The 20,600-nt window shown below is 41.5% G+C and overlaps 1 protein-coding gene across 6 annotated transcripts; it reads right to left on the reverse strand.

The window, feature by feature from the left end:
- Positions 1 to 336: 336 nt before the first annotated feature.
- Positions 337 to 20,297, reverse strand: ADNP2 (ADNP homeobox 2). Of its 6 annotated transcripts, none has more exons than XM_063159355.1 (6): positions 20,209 to 20,297; positions 17,356 to 17,570; positions 14,636 to 14,793; positions 12,785 to 12,904; positions 9,005 to 9,094; positions 337 to 5,729 (listed from the first exon to the last, which is right to left on the reverse strand). In XM_063159355.1, exons 4-6 carry the CDS (start codon positions 12,890 to 12,892, stop codon positions 2,760 to 2,762), a joined length of 3,168 nt encoding a protein of 1,055 aa, XP_063015425.1. In that variant the 5' UTR covers positions 12,893 to 12,904; positions 14,636 to 14,793; positions 17,356 to 17,570; positions 20,209 to 20,297; the 3' UTR covers positions 337 to 2,759. The 6 variants fall into 6 exon arrangements, with proteins under 6 accessions (XP_063015425.1, XP_063015419.1, XP_063015418.1 ...); XM_063159349.1 differs by having other exon boundaries at positions 17,308 to 17,570; XM_063159348.1 differs by having other exon boundaries at positions 17,304 to 17,570.
- Between the last annotated feature and the right edge of the window lie 303 nt (positions 20,298 to 20,600).

The raw sequence follows: 20,600 nt of genomic DNA on the forward strand, positions 1-20,600 counted from the left end.
CTCAGTCACCACTTTCACATTTCAAAATTCATCTGTTTTTTATTTCTACAGTACCCATTTAAAAGAGCACAAGGATTTAGTGATAGCAAATTAGTACCAAGATTTAGGAACATCAGTCTCTAGAAAAAAATGCAGCTACCAATATTTGAGATAATACACAATTACTATAATGCACTAAGATCTACCTGAAGCATCTAGATCCAAGTTCTACATCTTACTTTCCTCTTGTCTCTTTCAACAGCCATTTTGCACCAAAAAATGTTCACATAAAGTTCTCTGAATGTATTAAAAGAGGGGAGAGGATGGATAGGCAATCATTTGCACACACACCTAAGAGAAAGTTAAAAATATGGTTTATTTGAAACAGTGAAACCAAAATCCAATAAATAAACCGTTTAATATCAACACTGGACACTATGTAGGAAAACTGGTAAGACTGGATTGGTCCCTTTTGCCCCAAGCATGGATGAACCATGAAATGACTTCCCAGCTCCCCACAGCCACGCTGCTCTCTCTACAATCTTTCCCCATTCATGGCAAGCCTTCCCCAGATGCACACTGCCAAATTCCCATCCCGGAGTCTCACCAGAACCAGCAGAACCACCATAAAGATGACAGGGCTCACAGGGCAGAGACTGTAGGAGCGAGAGTAAGTGTCTACATTTCAGGACTTCCAGAGAGCATTCCTCTTCCTCACTCACAGCCCTCTGAACAGGTTTCACGAACTGTGTGCTATGGCCAAGTATATTTTATTTTTTAATTTTTAATGAGTTAGTATGAGGCTATAAGAACAGTTTCTTAATCATTTTTTGGGGTGGCGTGCAACTGATCCTATAAATATTATTTATGTTTGTTTAACACTGCTATTAAATCACTAGGTTTTTCCAAATAGCAGTAACTGTGTTACATACACATTAAAACTCTTTGATGCAATAAATATGAAAATACTATGATTTTATCCAAAATAGAGCTCCAAACAGCTTATAAAGCCTCAGGCAGGAAGTCACGAAATTCTGCTAAACGTGTCATGCCCTTTCAGAGACAGCGATAATACATTTTGCATCTGCTTTAACAAGTTCCTACAGCACAGGGAAAAAGTCTACTGACTACCTTAAAAATAGAAATCAGCTTGGGCATATCACCCTTTCCTTCTAACACTGGCACAAGTGAACTTTGTTTTTTTCTTCTGAGAAAGGAGGGTGGGGACAGGGGGGTGAAGAGGAGGAAATAAAACCAATGCGTCTTACAGGTTATTTATTATGAAACTGGCTGTTGGTACTGGAGGCGCTCTTAGACAAGCCAGATGAAAACAAGCATAACCAGAAAGGACAGCACTCAAGGCCTCGTTGTGGCCACCAGTTTGTGCTTCAACTCAAGTGAACCTTCCCAACAGCTCTTCTGTAATCTGCAACAGAGATGTCAGTCCATACTGAAGGTAAGTCTCTTTGGGTTTATACTGCTGTGATGCTCTCTACAGGCCAACAACAACCAGTTACTACACGAATATCATGGGCTCGAGTACTCAACAATTTAAAGTCTTGATGCTACCAATTCATCCAGCTTCAGTTTGTACCATTTCTGACCCAAGGGACTTCAAGTCAGGGATCTAATTTGCAGGGGAGTAGGCTCTGCTCAGTTACTACTGCATAAAACAGCAGTTTAAAAAGTCAGATTTTTCACCATATTTGGGTGATATTTGGATAGGGCTTCTACACTTAAGTGACATGCACAGAGGCCATTTGGTCTGTGTATCAAAGTAATTTGACACTCTCCAAAGCAGCTCTGTTTTTTGAAAAAGAAAATAAAATAAATGCTGCTTTGAACAACAGGTAAACAACCAGGCTTCAACACCAAATGAAAAGGATAAACACCTCTGGTTAGCAAGATCTATTTAACAGATAACACAATCATTTCAACTCAGTTCACTGTAACACTCCAATGGGCACCCAAAAGCCCCTTATGTTAATACTCAGCAGGAACCACAGATCACCAGATTTAACTGGCAAAGGTATTGTGACCGAGGAAAAAAATCACAATGCCATGTATTTCACACCTACCAGCACGCTGGGAATTTGAAAGGGCAATGGATGTAATGGCTGCAATCACTGCTTCAGTAGATAAACCAGAAACAGGTTAAAAATATCAGGACTTAAAAATACGAATAATCAAATTCATCTTTTTCACATAGTTTACCTTGTTATTTTAACCCACATTACACATTTCATTACTTAGAAAAGACGACACTGCATAAAAATAAAATAAAATAAAATTTGGTTTTAACAAGGACGAGGGTTTTTACATGACAGTATAAAAAATGTAATAGGAGCCTGAAGGGGAAGAAAAAGAAACGGAAGCGGAACAAAAAAAAACCAAACTCCCCCCAAAAAAACCCTACAAAACAAAGAAACAGAACAAAAACCAAACCAAAACAAAAAAGAAACAAAAAACAACAAAAAAAACCCCAAAACCAAACAAGAAAAAAAAAAAAAAAAACAACAACGAAAAAAAATCCCCACAACACTACCCCCAGGAAAGGGAAAAAGCTAAAAGAAATTCCAGATGTTTAAGTCTGAAGGTTTTAGCTTTTAAAATACACAACTACGTGTGCCTTTCACAATAACAGTCACAAATGAACGATACTTTTTGTATTACTGCACCCTTCAACAGGCCAGTCTGCAAGTTAAAACAAACAATATAATAAACTGCTAAATTATAAGTATGCAATTATGGATTGCTTTTAGCTATTATAAAAAGCTGGGTTACATATCCAATGGTCCATCTTTTAAATTCAAACTGTGCTTCATGTTTTTCAGTTCAGACATACTGAAACCCAGCAGCACAGATGGTTTGTGATGTTTTATTGCCTTTAAGCATGTATTTCTCATTTTTCCAAAGAATGATGCAACATCAATTTTCCACGCGTATAGCAGCAAGGAAAGTAATTCCACCTCTTTTTTAGAAGGATATGGCCTCTTGTGAAAGTAGTCTGACAAAAACTGTTTCTGTGCCTCATATGAATTGTGATCATACTGATTGGGATCTACTGCTAGAAAGCGGAGATCCTCACTAGAAGGAAGTTTTCTCAACTCAGTCCTAATCTTTTGTCGTTTAAAAGGCACTACCCCCGAATTTACTTCATTCTCTGCAGACAGAGCTATGCCAGTACTTAAGCTCAGAGGCTGCTGTTCCTTATTCCTTTGGTCTTCTGCAACAAAGCAGGAATCTGACTGCTTTCTTTTCAGTACCACAGAAAGATGCTTCTCACCATTCACAAACAGCAGCTCTTTCCTCTCAGTACGCTCAAGCTGCATCTTCAGGCTCGAGTTGCTGTCTTTGGGAGCACTTCTACAACGGAGCAAATGTACAGCAATAGCTGTCAGAGTCATATTTCCAGTGTACACACCACAACAGTGGATGCACTTGAAAGCAGGAGACTTTAAAATCGTATGCACAGTCGGCATTATATGATGCCTCTCTTTCAAATGCTTTTCATAGGTTTCTCTACCAGCAAACGTACCTAAGCAAAAGGGACAGGTGAACATTTTTCTGGTGCATCTCCTGTTCACTTGTGCTGTCTGAGGTTTCACTTTGATGTAAACAGGGACAAGAACTGTTGAATATATTCCAACAAGCACTGCCAAATGTACTTCTCTTTCACCCATGTCTTCATCTGGTAGCACTGTGTTGAAATCAAAGTGTGGGAACACAAGGCCACCCTGAGCATCGTTACCTAGCTGAATTCCTCTGTTGCTGTAACTCGCATGCAACTCCTTTCTCCCATTGTGTGCAGTTTTGTTGTGCTCCACGAGGCTTTTTAAGTCATAGAAAGTACCTGTGCAAAACAAGCAAGATAAGCCATGCATGAAGATATGCTTCATGAGCTCCTCCTCACAGAGAAAACACTTACAAGCGTAACACCGGATCGCCTTTTCTGTCATCCTCAGAAATGATGCACAAGCTGCAAGTTTGTGAGGTTCTGGGGCTTCCACTTTTACTTCAAGTGGTTTGTGGGCCACCTCCATGTGCACCTCGTAGACATTTGAGGGGAAAAGCTCATTGCAAACAGGGCAGGTCTTCCACTGTTTGGCCTGTCTGACAGCCTGGCTTGTTTCAGGAGCAGGAGGGGAGGCCTGCAAGGATACATTGTCAGAGGTCAGAACCACAGGAGGAGAGGGAGCATTGGCTGGCGACTGGGACAGCTGAGCCACTGACCCCGTCTGCACGAGCTGGATAGGCACCTGCGGAGGTGTCACGGTCGCTACTCCACCACCAGGAGGTACAGGCAAAGTAACAGAGACGGGGGCCAGCGTGAAAGTAGGTATCCCATTAACCTGCTTGCCAGTGGGGATCAACTGCCTCAAAATAGAGCCCGCAGTCAAAAAAGCCGTGCTTTGAGAAACTGGAGGCTGAACAGGCTGATTTACTGGGATAAGCGCTGGCGCGACAGGTTGATTAAGCTGAAGGAACCCAGGTCCAACAGGCTGTCTGACAGGAACCACCCCAGGGGCAAGAGGCTGGTTAAGCTGGAGAAGACCCGACCCAACTGTCTGCGTCACAGGAAGGACCCTGGGATCCACGGGTCTGTTCATGTTCCCAAGTGACTGGGTAACAGACAGAACTCCTGGAGCAACTGGCTGATTCACAGGGAGGACTCCTGGTGCAACTGGTTGATTCACAGGGCCGACAGGTTGAGTAGCAGGGAGCGTTCCAGCGGGAACCAGACTGTTTACAGTCCCAATTGTTTGATTAACAGTAAAGAGCCCAGGCCTGACGGGCTGATTAAGAGGAAGAACCGCAGGGGCCACAGCTCTATTTATGTTCCCAACAGAATGATTAAGACGGAGCCCATGAGAAACAAGGACAGCCTGCGAAGGTGACGGCTGAATACCCAGGTTGTTCTGAGCCACGGGAGGATTGCTGGGCACAAGAGCGACCTGTGAGGATGGAGCGGCAGGAGCACAGGCAGTATTTGGGAGGATGCCAGAGGCACTTGGGACAGTCACTGGTCCAACTGTGTTCTGAACTGCTTGTGTGTGCACCATGCTCTGGTTTTGATTATTCTGTGGAAACGCAACCTGGATGCACGCTGGTGCTGTCACAGAACCTGCTGGGACAACAAGAGGCCCTGCAGATGGGGCAGCTGCTGCTACACCTGGGACAGGCTTTGGAGCAATATGCATTTGTTTCACAAGTCCAGGTTTCCTAATGTGTTCCGAAATCAGAGATCGAAGTTTGTTCTCCAGGTCTCTGTGTGTTCCAGCTGTCAAGACATGGTACATTAAAGAATCTGGGCTGTTCGCAGGAGCATTGCATTTTTTACAGTAGAACTCAACTGAATTCGGTGTACTTTCATCACATTTCTCGCCAAAATATGCACTTAGTAGGTTTTCAAAATGGTTCATCAGCACATGTTTCTTCATATTGTAATACAAGGTGTCTGTGAATTGACATTTTAGACACGTGAAGTTTATGATGTCACTCCTAAACTGTTTCATGCCATCCAAAATGCTGACTGTATAGTTCTGTATTCGTTTATTAAATGAATGAAACATCCAGTAGTGTTCTCCCACTACTCTGGGCCGAGAAGAAAATGCACATTTTGGGCAAGAAACCACCATCTCTTGGTCCATTTCATCCTCATGGTAACGATGCAAGTGATTCTTGAAAGAAGTAAGCAATTTGGATGAGAACTTGCATAAGCCACAGCAGTACGGCTTTGTTCTGTATCTCTGCAAAACAAAGAAAAACATCCACTTAGAAACTGTCAGTTCCTATGCCACTGTTACCTGTTTAAATCTGCACTATCAGCTGTCAGAAATGCCTCCACTGCATGTACAGCATGTATCTTCTCAGTTTCTTCTGGTTTTTAAAAGCAGATTTAAAGATTACATACTTAAGGGGAGAAACATTTGTGCACCTTTTTTGTTGCATTGTAATTTACTAAGAAGTTTACTTCTACCCTAGTTCATAAGAAGTAATTCTGAAGCCTGTCTGTTTTTAAATACAGGAATCACAGAACAAGACAGAAATATATACTATTTACAGAAGTTAAGCCTTAGGAATTAGGAATACCACCCCTTTTGACACCTTTAAAGCTTTGTTTAGTTCAGGGCCAGCTCCTGTCTACTGGACAAAAAGACAAAAAGCAGAACAGGAAAGGATTTTTTTCTGTATTTCAACAGCCTGTTCTTTGCAGAAAATTCTCCAGACCTTCCCAACAAGGCCATAAACAAAGATTTTTTAAAGAACATTCTTTAGGAGCCAAAATAATAATAGGAAGTAGTAAAACCTCCTGTTATGATACAACAGCAATGTATTAACTCATACATACAATTTATATTAACTCATACATACTGGGCATCATAGAATTTTTTTGTGACATTTCCTCAAAAACACTCAGTATAGAGCACACACACTCCTCTCAGAAAAGTATTTTAACTGCTTAAGAACACATCTATCTTGCACTAACCAGTGATTTGCTCCCTCAGTTATATGTCACATGACAGCACTGCTTTTCATATTCACATGAGCATCATTTGTTCTTTCTGAAAAACTGGTAGCCCCACCAATCATTTTTTCTGAGCAACTTCCTAACCCTGGCTCCTGCCAAAAACTACAGAATCAGTCACAGCAACACACATGTGACAAATCTGCACACTCAAAAATCTAGTGGAATCTGTCTGTTCCCTCAGACATGTTTTTCACCTCACTAATTTCTGCCTTCACGAAACAGAACCCAAAGAGAACAAGCTGTTCTGCCACTACAGCATCCAGCCCAGTTAGATCACAACATGTGCAGGTATTTTTTTTGCCATGTCATAAACCATGCAGGTTACAGTCAGCCATCTACAGACAATAGACAGCCATCTCCTAGCAGTACCAGGAGTATCCATGCTGGGTGTCCCCCAGCCAGGGAATAATGTGCTCTGACTCCATGATTCAGAAGGCTGAACAAATTCTTTATTAAGTTATATTATATCACATTCTACTACCACACTAATACTATACTAAAGAAAAACCCATGACCCTTTTCAGACAGTCACGACACAGCTTTGACCCAAGTGGTCAATCAGTCCAAACAACCATCACTAAAGTCCAATTAACAAATCCATTTCAGTAAACAATCTCCATAACACAATCCACATGGGCCAAACAACAGGAGCAGCAACTAGAGATAAGAATTGTTTTCCTCCTTCTTTCTCTGAGCTTTTCCAATGCCTTGCCCAGGAAAAATCCTGGGAGAGAGAATTATGTCTCTCTCTGTTCAGAGAATGTGAATACCACACTAGGAGAGTCTCCTGATGATAACCAATTCAAAAGACTGAGTCAGACAATGCCACTGGCTGGCTAAGGCTGCTGAAGAAGCACACTGCTAAGCTATCACTGAATTATCTTCTATATATACTCTTTAGGTGCCTAATCTTAGCTGCTAGTAAACAGCAACAAAACAAATTAGCAGATGCATCGATCTTGAAGTATCCTGTCTAGAGAAAGGCCACTGACACTAATGAACTAATGAAGCACACAGAACATTACTAGAAGATACACCTCATTACTTCTGAAGGAGTAAAATGACAAAGAAAAAATTCCAAACAATTCTCTTTCAGCTGAACAGAAGCAGATGGAAGTATGCTGCTTTGATATTCTCTGTATGAAACAGAGCTCTTCCACACAAACACTTCACAAACCATTCTGCCAGCATGTTCTCCTTGCATGCTTTCTCTGCTTTTTCTGTTCACCCATCTGCTTTTTCAGGTTCACCACAACCTACCAATGGCATACCAGTTTTATACAAAGCTTGACAAAATAAGAATTACAAGCCACTTAAGAAGAACAAAGCATCTTGGAGATTGACCAACCTTCAACTGTATAAATGGAATCCAAAAGAAGGCTTATTAGAGACACTGCAGTAAACTCAATTAACCCTCCTTTAAAGAGCCTACCCAAGAACACAGTAGTACTTTCTGTTGTGTAGTCTCACATTCCCCACAACCTAGAATCACGCAGAAAGACAGAACATCCTTCAAAAACCAAAGTTCTGCCAGAACTGTTAACGTCTCTCTAAAAATAGTACAAATGGTGGAAACCACCAACTGCACTTACACACACATCTTCTCCAGCCTATTGAGGCAACAATTACAGGAGGCAACAATTTATTTTCCCCTCATGGCAACAACTTTGGAAAAGAACATCCTGAATGACCAGCTTCTTTTCTCCCAAATCTAGGCAGCATGATATATGAATGATAAACATTAATAAACCAAAATTGTTTAAAGAAAATGGATAAGAGCAAGGTTAGTATCCAAAAGACACGGTTTGGAACACAACCTGCTCTGCAGCAATGTGTTATCAATTCCACACTGAATTTCAATGATAGGTCTTCCATAAGAAGGCCATGAGGGGCCTCAAGACTCTTCAGCAAGACTGACAAGTCTATGTTTTTTTCTGGACACACTCAACTGCTCTAGACACAGCATCTCAGAAACTTGCTACTACATACAATTATAGAATTGTTCACCTCAACCCTGCCTTTCTTGTGGAGTCTAGCTATACAGAGCTAAAAGCTGTTTCACATACACGAATCTAACTGGAGTTTTCCACTGCCACCCCAGACCAAGCCATTAATAATAATTTCATATTAATCCACTTGCATCTATGCAATCACATTTTCACCCTTCCAATGAAACAGGAGTCATGCTGTACATGCTAAGACTACACATTGTTAGGCTAAAAAGGCAAAATATTTCTGTGACATCTTAAACACTGATGTTCAGGGTTGTATCCTTAAAGACTGAAAATGGTAACTGAAGTCCTCATAACCATCTCTATTACAGGGAAAAAACAAAGAGGAAATGTAAGATTATTCCCTGACTAATAGCACTTAGAAAACAAATATTAAAGCTATTTTTTCCATTAAAAAGCTGCACTCCAATTTCTGAAAATTGTCAAATCAGCAACTCCACACAACACATTTATCCAGAATTTGTGTCACGAACATACATACCTTCCTTTTGCCCACAGGTTCCCAAGGAGAGACATCACTCCATGAAGTGTTACAAAAGTAGTTTTCACCTGCATCAAAACTTTTAAGATTCTAAAAGTAAAATAAAAACAAGAAATGAAAATGAGGCATTTGCAGTTCTGAATATAAAGAAATTCTCAATAGGAAATAAGGAAAAATAAAAAAGAAAAATCCACACAAATAGAGGATGACTTGGAAGTCTTTAAACGCCATTCAAAAAAATTACTTCTTTGACCAGCTTTGATTTCTTTTACCTCAAATATTTGTTCATGTGACTGCCTAATAACAAAGTAGGTAGGAATTCTGAACATTTCATAGTTACTGAAAATAATATTGGGAGTGAAAATATTTACACTTGAATTCCACTGCTTCCAGCCAAGTTCACAGTGAACACTCAAAGTATTTTTCCTCTCTACCTTCCTCCTCCTTCATTGGTAATATTTCACAGCTTACTTCATTGCTTTATTAACTTACCACTACAGTTTACTCTGCAACAGGTTTTAGTATTAAATCTGCATAACATTGTTACACTTCAAACTCGGAAAAACAAAAGACATTCACAAAAGCTGAATTCCAAGAGCTGCTTTCCCCGAAGCTACAAAAGCACAATATTACTGTGTCTACAACAACTGTGGCAGGGAAAGCAACTGTCCTTAGAGCCTTCTTTAATTAATCCCATCAGAGCAGTTCACATCCCTCAAGCCAATGCCAGCTACTATCCTAAAAATAATAAGTTCATCTCCAGATTTCTGAGACGCACACACATTTAAACACAAACTTAATGGGAGAAAAAAAAAAAACAACACCAAAACCAAAAAGAAACCTCCAAAAAACTCAAGCTAGATTCCAATTTACTAGGCATTTCTGAAGACCCTAACCTAGATTCAACAGCACACCCAGAATGCCCTGGATGGAACACAGGCTACAAATCCAGTCTTTACCCATAGAAAATTTGCATCTCTTCTCCCCTCACATTCTTTCTTTTCACAAATCCCTCTTCACTCAAAACTCCGCAGATACTTAGAGAAGGCATGATTTCCACTTCTTCACCAGCCCCCACTCAACAGCAGAGGCAGATAACAAATAACATTTAAGATGAGATGACCTTACAAAAGGAGTGGAAGTCATAAACCTAATAGTTTGTGTTACGTGAAATTTAGCAGCAACACAGAATACAGTCAGCAACAAGGAGCAACAAAGCTCCACCAATCAAAAAAACCCCACGGAATCCTACTTAAGGCAGGCTCTGTCTGCACTAGGCTCTTGTCCATTTGCAGCATGCAAATATGAGCATTCCTACGTGTTCAGCAGATTAGAGTAAACCAGAACACCATGCCAATGGTAATTTGATTTTAACTTCATTATTCAAGAATTTAGAAAAATGCAGCAGCTGAGTTTGCAATATGCTACCTTTTAAAGTGTCAAGTATGCTCAAAGAGAAACCAGAAAAGCTCAGGGCAACAATAAACAAATTCCCTGCAATCTAATCAATCCTAGATACTGAATGAGTCATGTATTTGCCCCTCAACCAACCAACCAACAAAAAACCCAAAAAAACAACCAGCCAAAAACACAACAACAACAAAAAAAAAAAAAACTCAGAAAAACCAACTGAACAAACAAAAAAAATACAAGCCACAAAAAACCCAGGAACCTTAGAAAGAACCCTTGCATGCAACAAGAGAAAACTCAGAATTTTAGTGAACTATTTTTGATAGAGAAAATGAAGACTTGAGACTTACTAAAACTTCTTCAGTGAACACACTGCAGTGAATCACACACTGCTAAAAAAAATTTTCTTAAACTTTATGGCTTATCTGAAACATGTTCTGTTTTTGGTTTGAGTGAGAGGCTCCTACACTTAAACCCCAGATTCCAACAAGCCAAACACAGGAAATACGACTGGAGAATTTTGCTGAAATGGCTATTTCCTACAGAGGAATATCTGCTAATAAAAATAACCACTCTTATCAATAGAACTCGTCGGTGGGGCAAATGGCTGCTCTGAACACTTGCTTTAAACAAAAATCCACTAATTAGTTATGACCGTTCCACATTTCTCACTTCCAGGAGGGGACGAAAAAAGGAGAAGGGAAAGGTAACAAGAAAGGAACAAAGCCCTCTGAGAAGCCTGACTAATCCTTATGCATAATAGGTATTCTTAAGTTGAAGAGAAAAACATTTCAAAAATAAGAACTGTTCTCCCTTCTGCATTAAAACTATCATGGTTTTCTTTAACAAAACAATAAAAAGCTGACAGTTTAAATGAAGACACAATCACAGAACAGAATCATGGAATGGGTTTGGGTTGGAAAGTGCCACTCTTGCACTGAGAATGACACAAGAACAGGTGAGAGGCATTATTGTAGAAAGAGCAAACAAGGCTAATTAATTATCATACTATATTATTCTATACTATATTACATGACATCTAAAAAACTGAAACAAGCACTCAACTGCACAGAATCTTGTGACTGTCTGCTGACCAACAGTCTGCACATGCACTTGGCCCTGACAGGCCAAGGAAGCAAAGCACCATCACTTTGGGTAAACAATCTCCACATTGCATTCTCCTTCGGCATAACACAGGTGCAGTGAATAGATCAGAATTGTTTGATCATTCTTTTCTCTGCTTCTCTCACTGCTCTCTCAGGATCAGAGAATTTGAATCCCACAGGAAAGGGCCCTATAGATCATCTAGTTCCAGCCCCCCCATCATGGGTAAGGATGCCACTCACTAAACCAGGTTGCCCAGGGCCACATCCAACCTGGCCTTAAACACTGCCAGAGATGGGGCATCCACAGCTCCTCTGGGCAAACTATGCCAGTGCCTCAGCACCCTCTGAATAAAGAATTTCTTCCTAACCTCTAATCTAAACCTACACTTGTTCAGTTTAAAACAATTGCTGTCCCTCGTCCATGGCTGCCCCAAGAGTTTCAGAAAGAAACCACCACAAAAGACACAACAGCACCCTTACAGAGTGTTATACCTACTTTAGTACTGCCATACAGAAGCAATCAACCTCTTATCAACACTAAGGCATGAATCCACTCAACAGTCAAAAAAGCCTGTGCACCAGCTCACTGAAATACATTATGATTAAGAAATAGAATTACATTGCTGTGTTTGCACCTTTTCTGGCACTGGGCTGCCAATCTGATGGCGTGCACTCTGCCTGACTGATGCACAAAAATTTCTTCTTCAAGTGGCAACAGTGGTACAAGGTTTATCTTAATCACCCCAGTACACCTGCATATACTTTTTAAGATACAGAACCAAACTACAACTCAATGATATCATTTTGGTATTTTTAACCAGACACAAAGTTTAAAAGCTTATTCATTTTCAGAAATGCAGATGATTTGTATGTCTCTTCAGAAGCTTGCCCTTGATATGTGATGGGATGTCTTTGAGGGGACTCAAGTCCTCATCTGCTTGAAATCTTAAAAGAATTGGAATTGCATTGCACACAAATAAAAATTCATTAGTCTATGGTATTTTTTCCTAAAGCTGTACTGTTTCTTTTTGTTGAAACATTAATAACAGAATATGAGGCAGCATCTATGACACATCTTGCTAAGAAATACACACTCCTGCAGTGCTAAACACACGGAATTCCTGCCCTGGGTATGAACAGTCGGTAATAAGTAACCCCAAATGTAAGGACTCCCCCGAAAAATCTATCATTTATATACCAGAAGGTGAAATATTTGTCAGGAGTTTACATTTCAGATTTATTTACATTCTTTCAAATACTTTACCTTCAACAATTCCCTGCAGCTGTCAAGCCCAAGATCCACAAGAATGTCCTTCACCTTTTTTCGAGCCTTCCTTACATTATCAAGGTTTTGAACAGGAAGTTGAAACATTTTGCACTTTTCCTGGAAAAAAAAAAACACAATAACAAAAAAATAAAGAATAAAAGAAAAAAAAAAAAAGGAAAAATAATAAGGCATGGAAAAACAGACTAAATACTTCAACACAGGTACTTGCATTCAAGTGTGTTAAAATACGAACTAAAATCTAAAAAGTCATAGAATAGAAATATTTAGGAAAATATGTCTACGATCATCGAGTTCAAACATTAACCCACCACAGTCATTACCCATGCCTCTCATCACTACACCTATGTGTCTTTCAAATACCTGCAGGAATGGAACTGAACTACTTCCCTTGCCAGCCCATTCTAGTGCTTGGCAACCCTTTTTCTGAAGAAGTTTTTCCTAATATCCAATTTAAACCTTCCCTGGTGCAACTTGGCTCTTTTCCTATCTCTTGTTACTTGTGGGAAGAGACTGACTCCCACCTGGCTACAGCTTCCTTTCAGCTGGAGAGTGACAAGGTCACCTCTGAGCCTCCTTTGCTCCAGGCTAAACACTCCCAGCTGCCTTAGCCACTCCTCACTGGACTTGTGCTCCAGACCCTTCCCCACACTCACTGCCCTTCTCTGAACTCACTCCTGCTCCTCAATGTCTTTCCTGTACTGAGGAGCAGAAAACTAGACACAGCACCTGAGGTGAGGCCTCACCAGTGCCAAGTACAGGGTTGGTCACTGCCCCAGTCCTGCTGGACACACTCCTGCTGATATGGGCCAGGATGCCATTTCTTAAATATGAAAACCCAAAATCCTTAAGCCAAGGAAGTGGGGTCACTAGCATTTCCCAAGTAGAAAAGCTGACTGATTTTAAAGGAAACCGAATGTAAGGGGGAGGAGGGAATTTTTATATTTCTTCTATCTACAGAAAATTCCAAATTTTTCTTTCAGATCTCCTTGTATCTACGTGGCAGGAACATAGTTTTGTAGGGTTTTCGTAAAAGAACATGAACACCAGAATTTTATTAAGTACTATTCAGAAAATTACGACCATATCACTTAAGGAGAAATTCCACATCTTTCACCTTGAATGTTAGCATCAAGACGAGAAATCTTTTTCATATTTTTGTTTGTTGTCAACCATGTACATGCTTAAAATATGAATGCTAGTAAATCTAGATTTCCTGCAAAAGCTTCTACTTTTGTAAACTTGTAAGGTATCTCCACAGGCTCAACTGTAGAAGTAATAAAAAAAGCTCAGCCTTTGTCAACTCCTTCTTACATTACAGCAAGATGCAACTTAGACTGAACTTTAAGAAACTACAATGGACACAGAATGCAAAACCTAACCCTAAGCTTGCACTGAAAAAGGTCACTGGAAGCTTCTTCAGTAGTTGGCGCTTAAATAGCTGACAAGAGGATCCAGGAGCATTTGCATCCTAGTTCTTACTGCTAAACAATTCATCCATCTAGGACATGGCTGAACAGGAAAAAGAAAAAAAAATAGAAATAGAGGAAATCTCCAAACAGTCCTTCATCACATACAGTCTCAAATGTCTTGAAAAGCTGTACTTTTACCAAAAAAAGCAAGCTCTCTGCCAACATGAAAGCGCTACTTTGAAGAAGACTTTCATGCAAATAGTTGCAAAATCCCCTGCACATAAGACACCAGCTACAAGCTAAGCCTCAAAAAATCCCCAAAACCATATAAAAAATGTTCCAGTCTGTATGTAACCACCCCAAACCTCAATTTATGTACAAAACATATAATTGAATGATTAAAATTCAACAAACTCACATACTATTCTTCGCTTCTTCTCCCCTGAAAGGAAAGGTGTGTAGAGAGAAATGGAGAGGCAACCCCATTTGACAGATGCTAGTCTTGTTTTCTAATGTTTTTTATCACCAAGTCCAGAAGACATGCTGATACCATTGGGGTAGCTGTATCACAGGAACCTATAGAGAAAGGAATAAATCAGAGTAACTGGTCAGGCATTCTCTCAAAACGCAATGAGCAAAAATTTGACATAAAATACTCTTTTTAAAGTGAAGTCCCCAGGAATTTGCAGTCCCTAGTTAAAGCTTGAAAACCAGTCCCTCTATGACAGCCCACAATCCAGTGGGGATAACAACAGAGCTACTGGACACCACCCTGCCCAGGGCTGATCAGCCAGAGGAAATGTGGTTCAATACATCGGGCTCCAGTGGAAACAGTTTCCCCATCTCAGTCTTCCAACTCATACACTGATGCTACTGAAGAAGGTGATGCAGGCATTTGTTGAGGCATGTCTAGCTCACAAATAATAAACAGTCAATAGGGGTGTAGTACACAACATCCACGTACCTCAAGAGTTCTTAACCAGCAATCATTCTGAAATTATTAATGCAGAAGAAAATGAAATAAAATTATTAGTTACCTTTAAATTATTAATCCATGAGAAAGAAAAATACACCAAAACCTCCACCATAACAGAAAAAACTTGAATATAAATTATGTACCCGTTTTCAAACAGCTGGTCTTCAATCCAAAGGCCACCATGTGCAATGTTATTCAGTAGGTACTTGAACAACATTCTTGGAAGTAAGGATCTTACACCAGAATCACAGAATGGCATGGGTTGGAACGGATCTTAAAGATCATCTAGCTCCAGACCCACTCCCATGGGCAGGGACACCTTCCCCTAGACCAAGCTGCTCAAAGTCCCATCCAACCTGGCCTAGAACATTTCCAGGGATGGGGCATCCACAGCTGCTCTGGAAAACTTCTGCCAGTGCCTCACCATGCTCACAGTTAGGAATTTCTTCCTAATATTCAACCTAAATCTACCGTCCTCTTGGAGCCTCTCTATCCATTAGATCAGCACTGCCCCACCATAAAGGACACAGAAGATCAACCTTCTAAGCTTATTCCCTCAAGTCCTCAGTTTAATTCCTTTATTACTATGCAGTTTATTATCCACATTTTCATACTAACAATTTTTTTTCTTATGTTTTGGACATTCCTCAGGCTTTAGTTTGCACTTTGGTTCCATGAATTTGTTGGTCCACATTCCATTCTTAATCAGCAAATTCAACACAAAAGGACTACAGTTAAACTGAACAAGGGTTACCAAGAGTCTTTATCATTTCACTGCACTGCCTGTCTAAAAGACAAAAATTTATTCTTCACAGCTTTTAGTTGTTTCCAAAAAACCTGATAATCCACTGAGTTTTCAGACTACTGTCACTTCTTAAACAGAACCAAGGCAAGTTTTTAGCAAAATAAAGGAATAATTGTAGCAGCTGATGTCTCAAATTCTGTTCAAAGGCTATCCAACTCCTGCTCTATCCAACTCTTGCTCAGGCCTTTTAGCCATCAAGCTATTCCTATTTGTTGCTTTTTTAGATAACATCTCCATAATGATACACAGTGTAGCTTTATTCAACACTATGGGTTTGTTTCATTTCTGCATTTGTTACCATAGATTGTAACACCCAAATAACTACATTTGACTTTTCAAAGATCACAAATGCAACTCTTCCCCCTTCCAGCACTATTGCAGTATTTTAAGTCTAGCCTAAAAGAAAAAGTAACAGTCTGCACAGTATTTGGTAGACATAGACACCAGTTTTCAGAGTAACTACCTTCTACTATCATTTCTCTGCATTACAAAAAGAAGGGAAAAACACTAACACTGCACCTCTTCGAAATGAGAAGTCATCACAAAATGCCAAGTTCCTACTCATTTTACTTCTTAGAACCATTCTCATTCCCCTTGGAAGGAACGTTGAGAGGACACCCGGTCCAGCTTCCTATAAGCAGGCTCAACCATTAACTGCACCCAGGGCACTCTGCTTTGGCAGCCTCTCTGGGCAACCTCCTCCAGTGACAGACTGTGCTCACTTAGAGAGCTTTACTCCTTACATGAAATCTGCACCACTTTTGCTTGTGTTCCTACAGGAAGCAGGCATTTGCAAGCCAATGAAAATGGAGTTGCTATGGAGCTGGCAAAAAGGAAGATACACACATGTGCTTTCAATGGGCATGCAAATGCTTCCAGCAAAATCCAGTCAACTAAATAATGAGGCATTTCTAGAGTTTTCAGGAAAAGAGGAATGTCAGAAGATCCACATAGAAAACAGCCGTAATGTAACCCTTTTAAACACCAGAAAATCTGTACAGAAGTAAGATCTCCAGATGTGTTCCTAAGTGGTTGGCCTTCACCTGCCTGTTGCTCAAAGAACTGCTTTGAGCAGGAAATTATGAAAGACTAATGGAACTTTGTCCTTTCATTGTATCTGCCTTGGAAATTGAATAACTCTTAAGTTTTTGTAACTTTTATCTATAACTGTCATTAGTAACTGAGAAAGAGATTTTTGAAATCTCTCTGGTCTTTTTTTAAAAGGTTTGTGTCTTTTATAGGACCTCTATAAAAATATCCAGGTTTGGAACATTTGGGTTGGAGTATTTTGGAAGGTTTGTTTACCAACTTGTATTTCAGCAGTCATCAGAACTGACAAGCACCAGTAAAAAATTACATTGCAGCCAGAATAAAGTCCAGGGTAAGGAAGTAAAAAGGGCCTTTGCACGGTGGCACGGTGTCCAGAGATGTTTCATTCAGCTGCATGGTGGGATCTTCAGGGTGCATGGCACACTCATGAGGGGAGCGCTGGTTTCTCCTCTCCCCAGAGCTGGGGCTGAAGCATGCTCTCAGGCAGCACAAAGATGACGGCCGGGAACAGGGACGGAGTGCCTGAGGGATACAGAAGGAGCCAAAGGTGTCCCAACAGCCCCTGAGGGAAGCCTCTTGTGTCTCCCCAACCCAGGGAATGCCTCCCAGCTCCCCACAAATTATTTCCATTACAGTAAACTCGTTAGAAGTTGACAATTCATATTAGTTCAGAAAACAATAAAAACTGCTTCATTCCTGAAAGCAGAATGAAAGCATGTGATCTGTTTTCAAGAACCCAGGGAACAAGAATGCTGGATGGCAGAGAGCAGCTGGGAGAAGAGGCGCACTAAGACACTGCCTACAAGAATGAGAGTTTGGCTCGGCCGTACCAGATTTTACCCTCATCAATTTTCTTTTGTTTCTGGTAAGCTTACATATCCTCTGAGAGGTCACGCCTGGGTATCTGCTCAACCACACATTACATGGTCAGTTTCATTTCCTGGACTCTTATCTCTGCCTTCTGAAAGAGACCTAACAGGATTTACAAGTACATCAGCACCACCAAAGCTTATCCAACCTATGGAGGGAGAGGGGAGAAAGCTTCCTAAGGAAAAAGTTGACTAAACAGAATGGATGCTATTCTTGTTCATTGTTTAAATAATTCGTAATTTAAAATATCTTCTAATAAAATGCACAAAGAGCAGTTCTGGTCACCAAAGTAATTTCTCTTTATCTTCTTATATTCAGATTTCTATCCAAGGGCAACCTAATAGAAATCTGAGATAAGAAAAAAAATTAACTCTTCTTTGTCCAGCTGTATCAGAAACCTCTGGGCATTTCAAAGCATAGGTCTCTTAAGAGGCACAAAAATTCTGGTCTTTTCAGGCTATAAATCACATGCCTGTTGAAAAGGTCACCTTGCCCAACACGAAGACAACCATCATTCAACAGCTGCTAACACACAATGAAGAGGAGTAAGATATGTGACGGCATAGATTGAGATGCAGCACAACAACCTGCACCCTACCTAACACATCAAAGCAAATTTAGATCACTAGCTACAGCTACCGTGGTTTAAATAACTATTGTGGTGGTTCACTAACACACAACCAAATCCCTGGTATTCATGACTGGTGAGAAGAGGCTAAGGGACACTACCATTCAGACTCACGGAGCCTACCTAAAGCACTAATTCACACAATACTTGACTCCCTTGGAAGTCCCTTCTGGGCACTGACCAGAACCTGAACCCAGCAGGACCCAAGCTCATCCTAGGTAACAGAAGCATCTGCATGGAGCCCGCTCAAATCCTGCAGGATTTGTCAGCCCCACATTTGTCAGCTTCTGTGTATGTGAGCAGAAGAGTCACAGCCTGAGTGCAGCTATTCCAGGAGGAAGTACCACTGCATTTGTGCTGCACTTGGTGTGACCCCGAGACTTTGCACTTTACAAATGCACACAACAGTCCACAGCACAGACAATCCAAAACCTTAACAAGTCAGAAAGGGGACAGAACTGAAATCACCCCCAGGGCTGTGCAACAGGCTTCAGAAGAAGGACTAAAGTGTTTAAACACAAACCAGCTCCACCAGCACTCAGTAAGACTTAGCCCAAATCCAGGAATTCCCAATGGAAAAACATAAGGCGTAACAAAACTTTGTTTCTAAAGATCTGCTGCAATTTGTGGGGAATGTTGTTTTTCACAAAACCTCCATGAAACAAACCACAGAAATTATTACAGCTTATCATATACACTATACCTTATAATAAACCTTATTACAGGTTATCACATTCTCTATTTCTTACCCAGTTCCTAAATATTGTGCTAAAGAAACTCCATTTTTTAAATCAAAATTAAAGAGAAAGTTTATTAAAAGGAGCACTAGGATTTCTAGAATATAGATTCAATATCCCAGGAGTCTTTTTAAGTGTTTCATTGTAGCTCTTTAAAACTGCTTTTAACAAACACACATTTTTGGTTGACAGAAAACTGTTAAGGACAACAAACAATTCCTCTCGAGTAACTAACCCATCAAAACTTTATCTGCTGAAAGCGAGTTGTTCATAACCTTAACAGTCCAGGTCTCTGAACCACTGCAGGAGTTACACACATATCTTTTATTCCGTTCACAAACCAGGACAACTGGAACTCCCCATTACCTGCTCTCGACCACAAAGCAAGCCCATTCAAATGGTTTTCACGGCTTGCATTGTGTGGGTTGTGTTTGTTTACACGATTCATAAACTTTCTTTCTAAATGTATGTATTGCTGTGGCGTGAGGCACCACAGGGATATTCGACGTAATTTTGGGTCCCATTAACTGGTTCCATTAGCCGGTGATGAAGTGCTGGCTCCGTACGCATGGCACTCCTGTTTCCCCTACAGTTTGCCACAAACTGCTTCAAACCAAAAACAATTCATTAAAAGCAATTAAAGTTATTCATCCAGACTTCAAAGCAAGCTATTAAGCTGGGTCCTTAGACACTCCATCGCTTAAGTGCGACCTGGAATTAAACACCCAACACGCAGGACGCGCGGCGATACCGAGCTGCTCCCAGCCCGCGGCAGCGGGGGAACATCCCCGCGTACAGCGCCTCGCCCGCCCCGTCCCTCCCTGCGCCATCGGGGAAGCCGCTCCGAGCCCGCAGCGCCCGCCGAGCCGAAACCGCGCAGCCATCGGGGCGTCCGCCGCCCTCCGCCCCGCCCCGCCGCACGTACCCGGCCGGGCTGCAGGGGGAGCCCCCGCCGCTGCTGCTCCTCCTCCTGGCTCTCGCTCCCGCTCCTCCTCCTCCTGCGGCCGCCGCCGCCCGCCGCGGACCCGCACCGCCGCCACCCGCCGCTCACGGCTGCGGCTCTGCCCCTGGCGCTGCCGCCGGCGCTGCCCGGTGCCACCGCTCCCGCGGCCCCGCCTCCCGGCCCTGTGCCGCCGCCGCGCTCAGTGCGCCCCTCGGGGGCGCGGCGCCATGGCCGGGGCTCCGCGCGCGCCTCGCCCCGCGCCCGCCTCCCTCAGCGGCCGCCGCCCGCATCGACCGCCAGAAAGAGAAAATGGCGCTCGATCTAGCCGAGGAAGTGACGTCCAGGCTCATTTGCATGGCAGGCAGCCAGCCAAT

This window comes from Melospiza melodia, chromosome 1 (assembly GCF_035770615.1).
Source record: "Melospiza melodia melodia isolate bMelMel2 chromosome 1, bMelMel2.pri, whole genome shotgun sequence".
Classification (NCBI taxonomy): domain Eukaryota; kingdom Metazoa; phylum Chordata; class Aves; order Passeriformes; family Passerellidae; genus Melospiza; species Melospiza melodia.